Below are 16567 nucleotides of genomic sequence, written 5' to 3'. Positions count from 1 at the left end.
TTTCCAAACTTCCAAACAAAATACAAAAAGCAATTCAAATTTTTTAAATTATAAAATATAAATTATATTATAACCATATTTGAACTCTATAACATTTTTATGTAATTTTTTTTTCTAAAATCTATAAAACATCTTAACTCAAATAATTTCACTATTATTCATAGATTTCTCATCTCATCTCATCTCATACCATTCTCCAAGCAAAGCCTTAAGGGAGGTTTGGATAGTGAAAGATTCTTAACTCATATCATCTCATCATTACAATTTTTCTAAATTTTCACACAAAATATAATAAACAATTCAACTTTTTCAAATCTTTAAACAATAATAATATTAAAAAATAATATTATAACAATATTTTATTTAACTTTCAACTTTTATCTCTACTCAACTCACTATCCAAACCTCTTCGTCTCGTACGTGGGATGTTCATTTCTTCTAAGGGCATAGTTCTTACAATCAGAAAGTATACAATCATCAAACATAATAGGTTTTAGAGAATATCTAACAGCTGGTCGGGTTGTCTAAACTCAAAAAACTGCCCTTCAATCACAGCCTTCCACATAAGTCGTTTAATTTACATCTTGTGTGCTTGCTTACAACTAATCCAAAAATACAAAACTCTCCAATCTTCTACCCATGCCCTCTTTGTCTTCAACCAAAGGACCCTGAGCAAACCCAGAGCTCCATCGACAGACTCAGCTCCACCATGTCGACCCCACCGAGGCGAACCCATCCACCAGAAATCCTTCTTCCTCCTTCTCTAAGCCACCTCACACCGACGTTGAGCCCTCCCCCCACCACCTCGCACCTCACCCACCTCTTAATTATGAGCAGCGGCAAAGACCTTCTCGATGAGCTTCTTGTCCTAGCATTCCATAGCCACATCCCACATGTCATTGCCGATGTGCTTCGGCCTACCGTGAACGGCTTTGTGAATGTAATACTGAGCATTACCCATAGTACAAAGCATTCCGACTATGATTTCCAAAGGTAACGCTGCTTCCAACCATACCCATCTCAGATCTCTCTTTCTCCCTTGAACTCAACAATTTTTTCCCCTCTCTCTTGCTCTCGAGTTCTATATTTATGATTAAAAAGTCAATTTTTTCTTACTCGACGAACTGGTGTTCTTTGTTTGTTGAATGGGCTCTCAGCTACTGAACAACCACCAGTCATGAAGGCCAATGGTGATTTTTCTTTTCCTAAGCAAATGGTGATGTTATTTCTTATGAATTGAATTTGTGAATCAGAAATACAGAATTTTTTTATGCTCTGGTTTTGTGATCTGGATTGGATTTGTGATATTTGATGCATGTTTGGGTCTGTGATATTTGTGATATTTTGTTTTTTCCTATCTTTTTTCACGCCCAAAACCATCGGCATCGGACTGGTGGAGGTGGAACTCTGGTTTCTAAGCGGTAGTGCTAAAAAAGTGAAAAATCTCCTCTCGGCCTAGGCTTATTCCTCTTTTGATTTCAGTGTTTTACCATGTGCATGAGTGTATTGTAAGTTTGGTATAATTTATGACGTGGCATCAGATATGTGGAAGGTTGTTATACTGAGAAAAGCAGCCCAACCGCTTAGAAGCGGGACTCTAGATTTTATCCCCAAACGATTCATAGACATAAGCATTCATGTTGAATTACATAAGACTTTATCTCTCTTTATTTACCTTTTATATGTTTGATTTATTATTTATTTTATGAATAAATATTTGAGTACTGTGTCAACACAATTATATTGTTTATTGGGTAGTGATATGGCTACTACCCTCTTATTATCTATTTACTACTTATAATGTGTTTGAAGTTTTTTATTTTTTAGTCATTTTCTTCTAAGTATTTTTTTAACATCCTTAATCATTAAGAAAAAAATTAAAATATATATATATAATTTTACTAATAGTCACTTTATTAACTATCAAGTAAAATTAAAAATTAAAAAAATCAAATACAAAAAGAGTAGTAAAAGAGTAGTAACTCTATCAAACAAGGATAATGACTTGTTTGAACTCTGGCCATACTGAAAATTTACATTAACTAAGTACGTAGTAAACTAACTCTATCCTTTCGACTAACATCCAACTAGGAATCACCGATGGCCGAGGGGCAAGCAATGTCTTATGTTTGTGTATAAAGCATTCTCTGTTAGATTTTAGATTAATGGATATGTTGGAAGAGAGAAAGTCGCTCTTATCTCTTACGTGATTGCTGAATATAAAGATTAGAAATTCTTAGTCAGAGTAATACTAAATATAATATAAGGGTCACATATTCCTTTAAAAAAAATTATTTATATTTAAAAATTAATTTTTTCTTATAAATCTTATATTTATTTATTTTTTTAAAAAAGAGTGCATGAAACTTACGTGTTTTATGACTGGAAATATCATTTCTTTTTCCTTAAGATTTCGTTTGAATAGTGAGATGAGATGAAATTATCTATAAATAGTAGTGAAATGATTTGAATTAAGATGTTTTATGAAGTTTTGAGAAATGAGAGAGAAAAAGTTGAATAAAATTATTATAAAGTTAAAATATTTAATATAATTTTTATTTTGAAATTTTAAAAATTTGAATTATTTTTTATATTTTATTTAAAAATAAATTTATAATAATTAAATGAAAAAAATTTAAAATTTAAAATTTAAAAATATTTATACGATGAGAAAATGCAAAGATAGAGATAGATATATAGGAGTTCAAATTGGGAAAGAGAAATTGACAGTTATAATGTGGTGCCGAAGTGGTGGGAGCCGCCTCACAATCAACCAACTTCCTAGAAATTGCCACTTTAAACTAAGTAATAAATAATGACTACGATGATATTCTTCACTGAAGTTTATACAGTTTTGAAGGTATGGAAAAATCCCACATCTACCGACAGTACTCGTTATTTCTCTGTATGAGTAGCGCCATCCTTGCAGTATTATGCATTAGTTTAGTATTGACCAACGGGATGGCTTTGTCAAACACAGCTTGCATTGTCGTCCTCCACGAACAAGACGAAGAGGAAGACGTCCTATACGCGGGTACGTAGACTTATCTCTTCTTTAATTGATATATAGGAATGTGTGGTGAGATACTTTTTAAGCGCACGCGCACGCAGAGAGATCAGAAGAGATAGATCATTGGGCTGGGAGAGAAAGAGAGAGAGAGAGAGAGAGAGATTAATGTGCAGGAAGTCGATCGGCATGAAGTTGCAGCTGCTCTTTCTGGCTTTGCTTCTTTCAGGAGTTCACTTCATCGACTCACTTACTGATCCTCAAGATGGTATGTAACAGACCACGCCACTATATATATATATATATATATATATGTATATATATACATACATATATGTATATACATATATATGTTCTTCATCTGGTTTAACGTACAATATTTTAATGTTTGATGTCCTGAAAAAGGCTTTGATCACCAAACTTCCTCGTTATTGTTTGGGTTAATTAATGTCTCTTCGGGACGGTATTCTTGGGTTTTTTTCTTTGATACATAATATATAAGGATCTCATCAGTGCGTGTCAACGTCGAATATCGGCCCCAAAATTGGTTTCATGATATCTATTTTTGTTAAAATAAATAATTTTCCAAGTCTGAAACTTTCTTTCTTTCGGCAGTAGTACTCGATCCTCTCCAAACTCAATAAAGTTTTGGAAGCTTAAAGTTTACGTACGGTTAATTAATATTAAAACTGCATGCTCAGCTTTGATCAAAATAATTATTGTTTCGTCATTTAACTGTTGAAAAGTTTCAACTAAGCTCTAATGAGTATTTGAAACTTAGCATCAATCGATCACAGTTTAAAAATATTTAAAATGAATAATTATAGTACTTTTTATTTCAAGAAAGACGTTTTTGACACCCACAGAGGCTTTTTATATTCAGAAGTTTGCTAATTTCTATAGTGAAATTTTTTTAGAAATTGAATTTATTTTTAATTAAATTACATTATTATGTTGGTTAATTAAATTTATTCTCTTTAAGATTATGGAAAATGTCATGTTCTTGAATTTTTAGTCCAGATTCAAATAGTAAAAGGGAAAAAAAATAGTTAAGAAGTAAAACAGTAATAAAATAGGTGTAAGAGTATCGTTACCCTTAAATATTTATTGGTTTTAGCCTTTCTGTTGTATGTCGATGGAATATATAGCTTGTTTTATTTTTTGGTTAATGTTAAAGGATGCTGCTAGTGGGCCGCCCAGCCTTCGTGGGGCGTACTGCTAGCTAAAATTTCTGTACTTTTTATTATTATTTCATATTAAATATTTTTTTAACATCTTTAAGTATAAAAAAAAATATAAAAATGCAACTTTATTAATAGCCAATTCTTTAATTATTAAATAAAAAAATAAAACACATGATCAGCAAGTTAACTAGTCCATTTATCATTTTCCTAATGCTAAAAGTGATCCATCTTGAGATTATTAATTAGTTGATGATTAAACATTATTTTACTGGTGCATGAATGCAGTTGCAGTACTCAACGCCCTGAAAGCCGTGTGGAAAAACACACCACCAAGTTGGGGGCATTCAGATGATCCATGTGGATTATCCACTTGGGAAGGAGTTGCTTGCAACAATATTTCTAGGGTTACTGCCTTGTAAACATCTTCCCCTATTACTCATGTCTTTATTCATGTTTTTTCTGTACAAAAATTCTACTCATCATCGAGCTTAGAAAAATAATTTGTATCAGCCGGAAGCCGCAGCACACTCAACGTATTGAGTGTAAAAAAAAAACTGATGTGAGATGTGCTACAGCTTCCAGCTGATGCGTAGCTTTTCCCTCGAGCTTATACCACACATCACACACTATATATGTGTATTGTTTGGTGTACGTATGATGAGTAAAATGATTATTTTCCTGTATTGTAGTCCTCTTTCTTGCAAATCGGTTTAGAAAACACACTAACATTAATCTGCAGTACTCTTGACACAACAATATACATTATATGTTTGAGACTAAGATAACATCTACTTGCAAATCAAATTCATGTAAAGTAAGGGTTGCTTTTCCTTTTGTCATTTTCATCCTTCTTCCTGATCTTTTGGTAAGTCTTTGTATATCCTTATTTTGTGGAATCCTTCAAATCTCTTCAGGAAATTATCAACGATGGGCCTAGAAGGGAAGATTGAAGGTGACATTGGGGGACTCACTGAATTGACATCCCTGTAAGTACTATCATTCTTTCTTTTTCTTTAAATGGATTTTGCCTTTGATCCACTAGTACTAATTTGTTGAAGTGCTGCTAACATTATTAAATTTCAGGGACCTATCATTTAACCCTAGGCTCACAGGTTCCCTTTCTCCACGGCTTGGGGATTTGAAGAAGCTAAATTTCCTGTAAGAATATCCAATAAGCAAGTTATAATTTCCTATTTCCCATCCATCAAACCCTACTGCATGTAACTTGAATTCCTATAATAGTGAGAAGCATATATATATATATATATATTTGTCTTTCATGTTTCAGAATCCTAGCTGGTTGCAGCTTCACTGGTGATATTCCAGATGAATTGGGAAATCTTTCAGATCTCCTCTTCTTGTAAGATGATCTTTCAATGCTTATTATTATATAAGATCACTACATTAATCACAATGCCAGTAATTTTTCTCTATCTACTTTAGAAAAGTGTTCAGTACTCGCAAAATCTGAATTATGTGATAGTTCTGATCTCGTTTTATCACAATATGCCACATTATTATATATATATATTTTAAATGTAAGCCTCAATTTTGATTGGTATGATATTTTATCATGACAAGATGAGTACATACTGCGTGTCCATAATTATTACTTTTATACCAACATACTCTCCCTCTCAGGGCTCTCAATTCAAACAACTTAACTGGAAAGATACCTCCATCTTTCGGTAACTTCGCCAAACTCTTTTGGCTAGACATCGCGGAGAATATGTTGACAGGACCTCTCCCGATATCAACCTCGATGGGGGCCCCAGGCTTAGACCTACTTTTGAAGGCTAGACACTTGTGAGTTTTAATCTTTTTCTTTTCCCAATCTTGGGTTCAATCTATTATTAAGATAAATACAATAATTTGAATATGTTTAAGGATACACAACGTTTATAAAAGAAGAATAACGTGATAATGTCTTCAAATTTGCAGCCATTTCAATAAGAACAAGCTTTCAGGTCCCATTCCAGCCAAACTATTCAGCTCTAATATGAGTTTGATACACATGTAAGTTGATACCAACTATTAGTTTATTTTCATGCATATATGCTTTAAATGCTTTCTTCCACTTCTAATTAATGCTTTCTTCAAAGACAGATTATTTGATGGAAATCAACTTTCTGGAAGTATCCCACCAACATTAGGACTTGTAAAAACTCTTGAAGTTCTGTGAGTTAAATACACCCTAATTTAAAGACACATTGATGTTCTTCAACTGGCCTTTTCTTGAGAATAAAATTAACTATTCCAATTTGCAACAGTCGACTTGACAGAAATGCTCTGACAGGAAGTGTCCCAGATCTCAGCAACCTAACAAATATCATTGAATTGTGGGTACTTTTTCACAACATTTATATAGTGCTGCATGGTTTTCTTTTAGTATATTCATACCGGTGGTTACCATCTTTCTCCTGGCCTTCTTGCTATCGACTTAGGAATTTTGCTCAAAATAAATTGACGGGGGCTTTACCAGACTTGACTCAAATGATGAAACTCAATTACTTGTAAGTTGATGGCATATATAGTATTGCATGCAATTGCCAATTTCATATATATGTTCGAGTACTAATTTATTCTTTTTATGTATTGATGAATCTTGTACGATGGCTTATGTTACTAGGGACCTTAGTAATAACTCATTTGACCCATCAGAAGCTCCAACGTGGTTCTTAACCTTATCATCACTCACCACACTGTAAGTCTTCAATCGATCTTTCACAGATGAAAATTCCTCAAATTTTAGCAATACTCACCACTTTGTGATTGGTGCGCAGGGTTATGGAATATGGGTTACTTCAAGGTTCCGTACCACGAGAATTGTTTAGCCTTCCACAATTGCAGCAAGTGTAAGTTGATATATTATCAGTAATCATATATGCAGTCGCATTGGAGTACGTAAGTGTCGTGCAGTCGCTTTGAAAAAGAGTAGGGTCCACTACTAAAAAATTAATTTTTTTCATGTGAGTCTCGTATTTTTTCACTTTTTTTCAAAATGATTGCACGGTACTTGCACACTCACGATTGCAACTATCATTTCTCATATATTATTGGTATAGTTCACAAGAATATTCTGAAATAAAAAGAAATTAATTGTTAGTTTGATAACTCATGATACTCGATTTCAATTCTCAGGAAATTGAGAAACAACAAATTTAGTGACACATTGGACATGGGTTTGCATGAAAAGATCAGCCCACAACTGAAGCTTGTTGATTTAGAAAACAACGACATTTCTCTTGTAACAGTGGGCACTAAATACCATAATTCCTTAATGTGAGTGAATTCATCGCCCTAATTAAATGTTCAATTCGAAAATATGTTTAAATGTTCTTCTGACCATCAACCTATATAATTCTTTCTCAATTTGATGTACTTCAGACTAAAAGGAAACCCAGTGTGTAACAAAGATACTATCTTGGATAGTACTTACTGCCAGCAAAATAAAAAACCCACAGCGTCCTATTCTACTAGCCTGGCTAATTGTGAAAGCACATCATGTCCTCCTGGTCAAAATTGCAACCCTCGCAATTGTGAATGCGCCTATCCATATAAAGGGACATTATACGTTGGAGGATCACTTTTCAGGGAATTGTCCAATGCAACTGTGTTTAATTTACTGGAACATAGCTTGTGGGTGAACCTGAGTCTCCTTCCACGTTCAGTTTCTATTCTAAGTACCGGATTCAATGTTGATGACTATCTTCAAGTGCAACTGGCATTCTTTCCCTCAACCGGAAAATACTTTAATCGATCAGAGATTCAGAGAATTGGGTTCCTCATGACTACTCAACAATATAGGCTACCTCTACAATTTGGAGCCTATTTTTTTATTGCAGACCCTTATGCTTTCCCAGGTTCGAATCATATCTTTACTCTGTGTGTGTGAGAGTGAAAATTATATATATGATCTCTACCTGACAATATTGAAAATGTTCTTCAGCCAAACATGGAGGAACTTCTATTGACACTCGTGTAATAATTGTGATAGCAATTACTTGTTGTGTCATTTTGGTTCTGGGACTCCTGGGAGTAGGGACATATTGTTGAAGGTAAAGATGAAGAATGAAAGAAAACAAAAAGAAGGATTGGAGAGAAAATATTGTTCTCATTCAATACGTAAATCTGTGTACATCCCCAGTATTTATATCCTTTGAGCAACATCAACTTAACCAATCAGAAAATAGGAATAATAACCAACCTAACCTATTCTGCAATATTCCAGAAATAGAAAGCTATATGTACAAAGAAACAAAAAAAGAAGAAACGATCCTAACAAACTATGCTGAGCTGGAGGAATATTTTTCTGTTTTATTAGAGTGCGTGTGGAGCAGCTTTTCATTGGTGGAGGCTTGATTCTTTCTTTGTTGAGACTCCCCCTCAAGATGGGCATATATGTTCAGAATGCCCATCTTGGACAATAAAAAATGAAATTGTGCTGTGGACAAAGCCTTTGTAAAGATATCTGCCAACTGAAACTTAGAGCTAACATGAACTGGAACAATCACACCAGCAGCTACCCTTTCTCGAATAAAATGGCAATCTATCTCTATGTGCTTTGTTCTTTCGTGAAAGATGGGATTCTTGGTAAGATGAATAGCAGCTTGGTTGTCACAATATAGCAGTGCTGGTTGTTTGTGCTGTATGTTGAAGTCCTTCAAAAGTGTAATTAACCAAACAACTTCACAACAAGTGTAAGCAAGTGCTCGATATTCTGCCTCAGCAGAAGATCGAGATATTGTTGCTTGTTTCTTGGATTTCCAACTCACTAAAGAGTCTCCAAGAAAGACACAAAAACCAGTGACTGACCTTCGAGTTTCAGGGCATGCTGCCCAATCCGAATCACTGTATGCTTTGAGATGTAAAGAGGAACCAGCTGAGAAGAAGAGACCTTGGCCAATTGATCCCTTTAGATATCTCAGAACTCGGTGAGCATGGTGCAAATGAATCTGAGCTGGTTTGTCCATGAATTGGCTGAGAACACTCACGGCATAAGTGATATCTGGTCTACTAATTGTTAAGTAGATGAGCCTACCAATCAGCCTTCGATAGCTTGTAACATCTGTCAACATATCAGTAGAAGAGTGTGCAAGTTTATGATTTGATTCAATTGGAGTACAAGCTGGCTTACAACCAAGTAATCCAGCATCTTCTAAGATTTCTAATGTATATTTTCTCTGACACATGTGGATCCCAGCTGCTGTTCTTGCAACTTCTATCCCCAAGAAAAATTTCAAGATCCCGAGATCCTTGATCTTGAACTGACTGTGTAGAAATTCTTTGACACTTTTTATGGTGACTAAATTGTTGCTTCCCACAATTATGTCGTCAACATAAACTAAGAGAGCTGTAAAACCATGTTGATCATTCTTAGTGAACAATGAGTAATCAGATTTTGATTGGTAAAAGCCAATCGAGAGCAAAGCAGCAGTGAACTTTGAGTTCCACTGCCTAGAGGCTTGCTTCAAACCGTAGAGTGACTTATGTAACTTGCAGACCAGCTTTCCTTGTTGTTGAGACTCCCCCTGAGCCACATAACCCGGTGGCAAATTCATATATATTTCTTCATCAAGATCCCCATTCAAAAAAGCATTTTGTACATCAAGTTGGGCCAAGTGCCAGTTATTGATGGCTGCCAGTGCAAGGAAGAGTCTAACTGTGGTCAGTTTTGCCACTGGACTGAATGTCTCTTGGTAGTCAAAACCCTCTCTTTGAGTGTACCCCTTTGCTACCAATCTAGCCTTATGCTTGTCAATGGTCCCATCAGATTTTAACTTGACCTTAAATACATATTTACAGCCAACTGGTTTCTTTCCAAGAGGTAAAGTAGTGATGGACCAAGTGTTATTGGCTTCAAGGGCATCAATTTCAGACCTCATGGCAGCTTTCCAATGATCAGAGGCCACAGCCTCTTCATATGACTTAGGTTCATGGGTTAGTGAGAGGGACAATGCATATGCTCGATGAGATGATGATAAATGATCATAGGTGATGTGATTGGTAAGAGGATATGGAGTGGAAAAATTGGATGATGTATGAATAGGGGCTTGAGAAACAAGGTGACAGTGGTAATCTTGTAAATGGGATGGAGTATTCCTCAGTCGATTTGATCTCCTTGGAACAATGGCTGAATTTTGCTCTTCAGCTGGAGCAGATGTGGGAGAATTAGATTCTGATGCTGTGAGGTTTGAATCAATGAAATGAGGATTAGAAGGAAGATGAGAGGGAGCTGGAGACTGTACAAACTGATCTGAAAGATTGGTAGAGGAGTCAATTGTGATTTGTTGAGAATGAAAGTCTGAAAATACAGGTGGAACAACAAAATCAAATTGAGAGGAAGATTGAGCAGAATTTGAAGAAAGAAAAGGAAAGGTAGACTCAATAAAGGTAATGTCCCGTGAAATGAAAGTGGTATGGTTATCTAAACTATAGACTTTATACCCTTTGACATCAGCGGGGTACCCTATAAAAATGCACCTCATAGCTCTTGGATCAAATTTGGTTCTATTATGTTTGAGTGTTGACACAAAGCAAAGGCATCCAAAGACTCTCAAATGGGTATAAGAAGGTGGTGAGGAAAAAAAAATCTCATAGGGAGATTTGTTGTTCAAGAGAGGAGTGGGAGTTCTATTTATGAGATATGTTGCTGTCAAGATGGCGTCTCCCCAAAACTTAGTTGGAAGAGAAGCTTGAAAAAGAAGTGCTCGGGCAACGTTGAGAAGATGTTGATGTTTTCTCTCCACAACTCCATTTTGTTGTGGAGTGTAAACACAAGATTTTTGATGTTGAATGCCATGAGAATTATAAAAAATAGGCATGTGAAACTCCATTCCATTATCTGTCCTTATTTTCTTTATTTTGGAATTGAATTGAGTTTGGGCCATGAGAATGAAATTCTGTAGAAGTTGTTTAGTTTCAGATTTGAATTTCATTAGAAACACCCAAGTTACTCGACTATGATCATCGACAATGGTGAGAAAATAATGATGGCCTTGTAGAGAGGATTGAGAGTAAGGTCCCCAAATGTCGCAATGGATTAAATCAAAATTGGAAGAAGTGCAGGAACTGCTTGATTGAAAAGAAGTTCGTTTCTGTTTTGCTAAGTGACAAACATTACAATCTGAAGAAGCATTACATTTGGCATCAAAAGAAATAGATTGAATTGCTCTAAGTTTCTGATCAGATAAATGTCCTAGTCTAAGATGCCAAAGGTTGAAGTCTTGTTGTGTTACAGCACTGCAGAAGCGAGGATTGGAGGAAAGAGGAAAAACTTTCAGGCTGTTGGAAGTTGTTTGATTGACAGCTTTGTTTTGGAGGGTGCTGGGAAGGAGGAAATAAAGGCCACATTGGATCTTAGCAAGCCCAATCGTCGTCCATGAAGACAGGACCTGTATGAAACAAAATTGACCCGAGAAAACAAGGCATAGAGAGGAATCATGAGTAAGCTTGCCAACTGAAAGAAGGTTAAAGGAAAAAGAAGGCACACAAAGGACACCAGTGAGTATAATGTTGTCTGAGAGGTGCACGGTGCCAATGTGAGTTGCTTCAACATGAGATCCATTTGGTAATTTGACAAATGTTTTGGTGGAGCAAGTGATAGAGCTAAAGAATGAGGTGGAGCAGACCATATGGTCTGTAGCACCAGTATCGACAATCCAAGGTACATTGGCAATACTAGGAAAAGATTTATGCATAACAGATAAGCAATGATGTTGATGAGTATCAAAAATAGATGCACTATGATCAATGGAAATGTGAGTGGAAAAAGGAATTATACCAGCCATGTTGGAGCATGCAACAGGGGAAGGATTATTTTCAGTGGACAACTGTTGAGGCTGATTAGTGGTCTGAACAGAACTTGAGTCATTAGAAGTGAGCTGTGACATCTGTCCATTGATTAGAGCCATGAGTTTCTGAATTTGATTCTGGGATAAGTTCAACTGGGGATTCTCCTGTATTCCCTTTTCTTGATTTTGAGAGGAAACCTGGTTTGCTGAATGTGGAGAAGAAAAATTCCCACTACCATGGTTCGACTTAGCTCTAGTGAACTTAAAATTTGGTGGGAATCCTATAAGCCTATAGCATTTCTCCTTAGTATGTCCAAGCTTTCCACAATGAAAACAGCTAAGATCAGATTTCTCTTTTCTTTTTGCTTGAGTACTATAGACTGCTAATGCTGAAGCCTCAGGAGAAGACACTATCAAATTTCTGGTCTGTCTTTGTCTTTCCTCCTGTAAAACTAGGGAAAAGGTCTTGTCTAGAGAAGGCATAGGACTCATCAAAATTATCTGGCCTCTAATGTGCTCATATGAATCATTTAATCCCATAAGAAACTTAAACACATAATCTGTCTCTTGAACATCACCGACTGATTTAAGGGCTTGACATGTACATAAACCACATGAACAACACGGGACAGGCCTATAGTTATGCATTTCTTCCCAAATCCCATTAAGTTGAGTGAAATACTCACTTACATTTTGGTTCCCTTGCAAAGTAGAGCTGAGTTGTTGCTGGAGTTGATAGATACGCACGTTATCAGGCTGAGCAAAGCGGGTTTTCAGCTTTTCCCATACTTCCTTTGCTGAGTTGATGTAGAGCACGTTTGATGCTATCTCCTTCGAAATCGAGTTGAGTAACCAAGATAAAATAAGGTTGTTGCAACGCAACCAGGGAATATACAAAGCGTCGGTCAGATTTGGTGTAGGTATACTTCCATCAAGAAAACCCAGCTTGTTTTTTATAGAGATGGCCAAGGTAAATGATCGATTCCATGAGAGATAATTTTGGCCAGAAAGAGGTGGAACAATCACCACAGTGTTGGCATTGTCACTGTAATGTAAATAGAAATGACTCTTTGGATCTTCAGAAGGTGAGACGTTGCTGGATTTCGTCATTGTGAAGAAACGAAATGAGAGCTATAATGTAGTGAAACTGTATGAAGAAATGGCTGAAAGAAAAATGAAGGACCTCAGGTTTTGAAACCTGTGGTCTCTGATACCATGTTGAAGGTAAAGATGAAGAATGAAAGAAAACAAAAAGAAGGATTGGAGAGAAAATATTGTTCTCATTCAATACGTAAATCTGTGTACATCCCCAGTATTTATATCCTTTGAGCAACATCAACTTAACCAATCAGAAAATAGGAATAATAACCAACCTAACCTATTCTGCAATATTCCAGAAATAGAAAGCTATATGTACAAAGAAACAAAAAAAGAAGAAACGATCCTAACAAACTATGCTGAGCTGGAGGAATATTTTTCTGTTTTATTAGAGTGCGTGTGGAGCAGCTTTTCATTGGTGGAGGCTTGATTCTTTCTTTGTTGAGACATATGCAGTTCGACAAAAGAGACGTGCAGAAGCTGCCATTGGATTTAGGAACCCGTTTGGTAAATCATTTTCTTGTGATTGATTCATGTATAGTTCAAATTTAAGACCATGTATCTAAGGAAGATGCATGGAACATGATCATGCATGCATTTGTTGTCTTATATGGCTAATTTTCTCCATATCTCAGCTTATTGGAAATCAAGTGGCAATGATAGAAGTGGGGCAGCACCACAATTAAAAGGTGCAAGATTGTTCTCTTATGATGAACTCCGAAAGTGCACAAATAATTTCGCCGAGAGAAATGAGATAGGTTCTGGAGCATATGGCAAGGTACGTATAAAATCTCTCAGTATTCATTCAAACTTTTGCAAAATCCGCTTCCAAGAACTCATTTTTGCCGAGGCTTTTATCATGTTGATCTCTCCAGGTTTATAAGGGGTTGCTTTCCGATGGACTAGTTAATGTTGCTATCAAAAGAGCTCAGCAAGGATCAACGCAGGGTTTACTTGAGTTCAAGACTGAAATTGAATTGCTTTCCCGAGTTCATCACAAGAATCTTGTTGGCCTTGTGGGTTTTTGCATTGAACAAGGAGAGCAGATGCTGGTTTACGAATTTATGCCTAATGGAACAATTAGAGATAGCTTATCAGGTACGTACGTACGTACATTCATGATATCAATCTAATTAATTAATTACCTCTTTGCAAATATCTAATATATTTAATTAATTAATTACGTACATAGGGAAATCTGGCATTTATCTTGATTGGAACAGAAGACTTTACGTTGCTCTTGGTTCAGCCAGAGGACTAGCTTACCTACATGAGCATGCCAATCCTCCTATTATCCATAGAGATATTAAGTCCACGAATATTCTGTTGGATGAAAATTTGACTGCAAAGGTTGCAGATTTTGGCTTGTCTAAGCTAGTATCAGATGATTTGAAAGGCCACGTTTCAACTCAAGTCAAAGGCACGATGGTAAGTCATGTTATTATATCCCTACCTCATCTCTCAAGAGTAGATCAGAATATTAATAAAAGAGTCATAATATTATTAATCAAAGTTAAAAACCAACTTTTATCTATAAAAATTATTTTCAATGTCATGATATATAGAATATATGCAGAATTCGAAGGTAAAAAACAACTCAGTCACATTCAATGATAGAGTTTGCATAATTTTTGTATAGATAGTTGGTGAAGGTAAAAAATTCTTAAATCCCTAGACTTTCTACTTTTGCTAATCTGCCCTAAGTTTTATATATATTTTGATCCCTCTAGCTTTTAGTATTTGCAATTTGGCCCTAAACTTTTCTAAACTTTTCTAAATCTACTAGGATTTAGAGTCCAAAAATTCTATGTGCATTCACTTTTACATATTCCTTGCGCACTCTATTAATATGATTGGCTGCGTCATTTCTTTTAATACAAAATAACGGTTTTTTAATACAAAACTGCCATATAAATCGTTTCGAATTTCTCCACTATAAAACCTGGTCTCTCTCTAAATCTCTCTCCCTCATACACAACAATCCGCACATTGCGCGGGTTATAGGCTCGTTTGCATAATGATTGTGGTTAATAGATTTGCAAGGTCTTGACCTCAAAGAGAGAGAGAGAGAGAGAGAGAGAGTACTTTGAGGAAGTTGAGGCAACCAAATTAGCAGATTAACATATATATATATATATATATATATATATCAAAACAAATTTTTATTATTTCATTTTCTTGTTCATACATGGTATTATAAAATTCAAAGTACTTGCAAATCCTTCCAATCCTATAACAAAATTAAAAATGCCTTATGTAATATATTTTAGACTTTGCATTCAGTGGAATACTCTTTTGATTTTATTTTTTGCAAAATGCCTTCTACTTGCAGGGTTATCTGGATCCTGAATATTATCAGACTCAGCAATTAACTGAGAAGAGTGATGTTTATAGCTTTGGAGTGTTTATGCTTGAATTGCTAACATCCAAGCGACTGATTGAGAGGAGAAGGAACATCGTCCATCAGGTGAGAACAACGATGAACAAGGACGATGAAGAGTACTATGGTTTGTGGGATATGATTGATTCATCCATTAGAGACACACCAAATCTTACAGGGCTTGGACAATTCTTAGAAATTACTATGCAATGCATTGAAGATTCGCCTGAAGATCGTCCAACAATGAGTGAAGTGGTAAAGGCAGTTGAAACAATATTACAAAATGATGGGATGGCTTAAAGCACATATGCATTGTCTTCTACAAGTGACCTTGGTGCTTCAAAGCAGGGTGCTTCTAAGCATCCTTATAAGGATGTTTGTAGCATTGATACATTTGGTTATAGTGGTGCATACACAGTCTCAACAAGAGTTGAACCCAAGTAGCCAATCCTCCTCTATATTTTTAATAACGAAAGGAAGAAACATAATTAATAACATTTCTTACCTTATTTTTAATTGTATATCCAGGTATAGTATTAGGAACATAATTTCCTTTTATATTTTTAATTCTAAAGATATTCTTATTATATGTGTCGAGTTTTATACTAGTTATATTATTTGTTAACTTATCATAATTTTTAGTTCATTTCTCATTCAATAGGGTGTAGAGCGTACCATCCATATCACTTAATTAATATGAGATTTGATTTGTAAGATTCAAAATTTAAAATTTATCTTTTAAATTAAATTATATTATGTAAACATTTTACTAGATGTGTTCTATACAACGGCTCGAGAATAAGATTTTTTTTTTTTTACAAATACCAAAACAAAAAATACTTTTAAAAAGTTATTTTCAAGCTAGCATATTTTCAACTCTACCTATATATCTCCACTAAAAAGCTTAATAAATAATTTATTTTTTAAAAAAAAGTTATTCAAATATTTCTCTCATTTCCAAAAATCCCATAAACAAATATATCTAAAAAAAATATCTCAAAATTCTCAAACACCAAACAGTGCTAGCCAGTTAGGAGCATTGGCATTGGCTTCATCAAAAGCCTAGCCAAATGTAAAATATGATGAATTTCATCAAAACCCAACT

General features: G+C 35.1%; 1 protein-coding gene across 1 annotated transcript; it reads left to right on the top strand.

The window, feature by feature from the left end:
- Nucleotides 1-3128: 3128 nt before the first annotated feature.
- Nucleotides 3129-16052, top strand: LOC108981138 (probable leucine-rich repeat receptor-like protein kinase At5g49770). The gene is made up of 20 exons (XM_035690534.1): nt 3129-3275; nt 4477-4606; nt 5106-5177; nt 5275-5349; nt 5480-5551; nt 5833-5997; nt 6133-6207; nt 6298-6369; nt 6462-6530; nt 6636-6704; nt 6821-6895; nt 6975-7046; nt 7333-7473; nt 7579-8054; nt 8141-8237; nt 13531-13589; nt 13718-13860; nt 13958-14180; nt 14275-14510; nt 15415-16052. The coding sequence occupies exons 1-20, from the start codon at nt 3176-3178 to the stop codon at nt 15760-15762; spliced, it is 2769 nt and encodes a 922-aa protein (XP_035546427.1). The 5' UTR covers nt 3129-3175; the 3' UTR covers nt 15763-16052.
- The last annotated feature ends 515 nt before the right edge of the window (nt 16053-16567 follow it).

The sequence above is a fragment of the Juglans regia genome, chromosome 6 (assembly GCF_001411555.2).
Source record: "Juglans regia cultivar Chandler chromosome 6, Walnut 2.0, whole genome shotgun sequence".
In the NCBI taxonomy this organism is placed as follows: Eukaryota; Viridiplantae; Streptophyta; class Magnoliopsida; order Fagales; family Juglandaceae; genus Juglans; species Juglans regia.
This window is presented reverse-complemented; position numbering and strand designations above follow the sequence as displayed.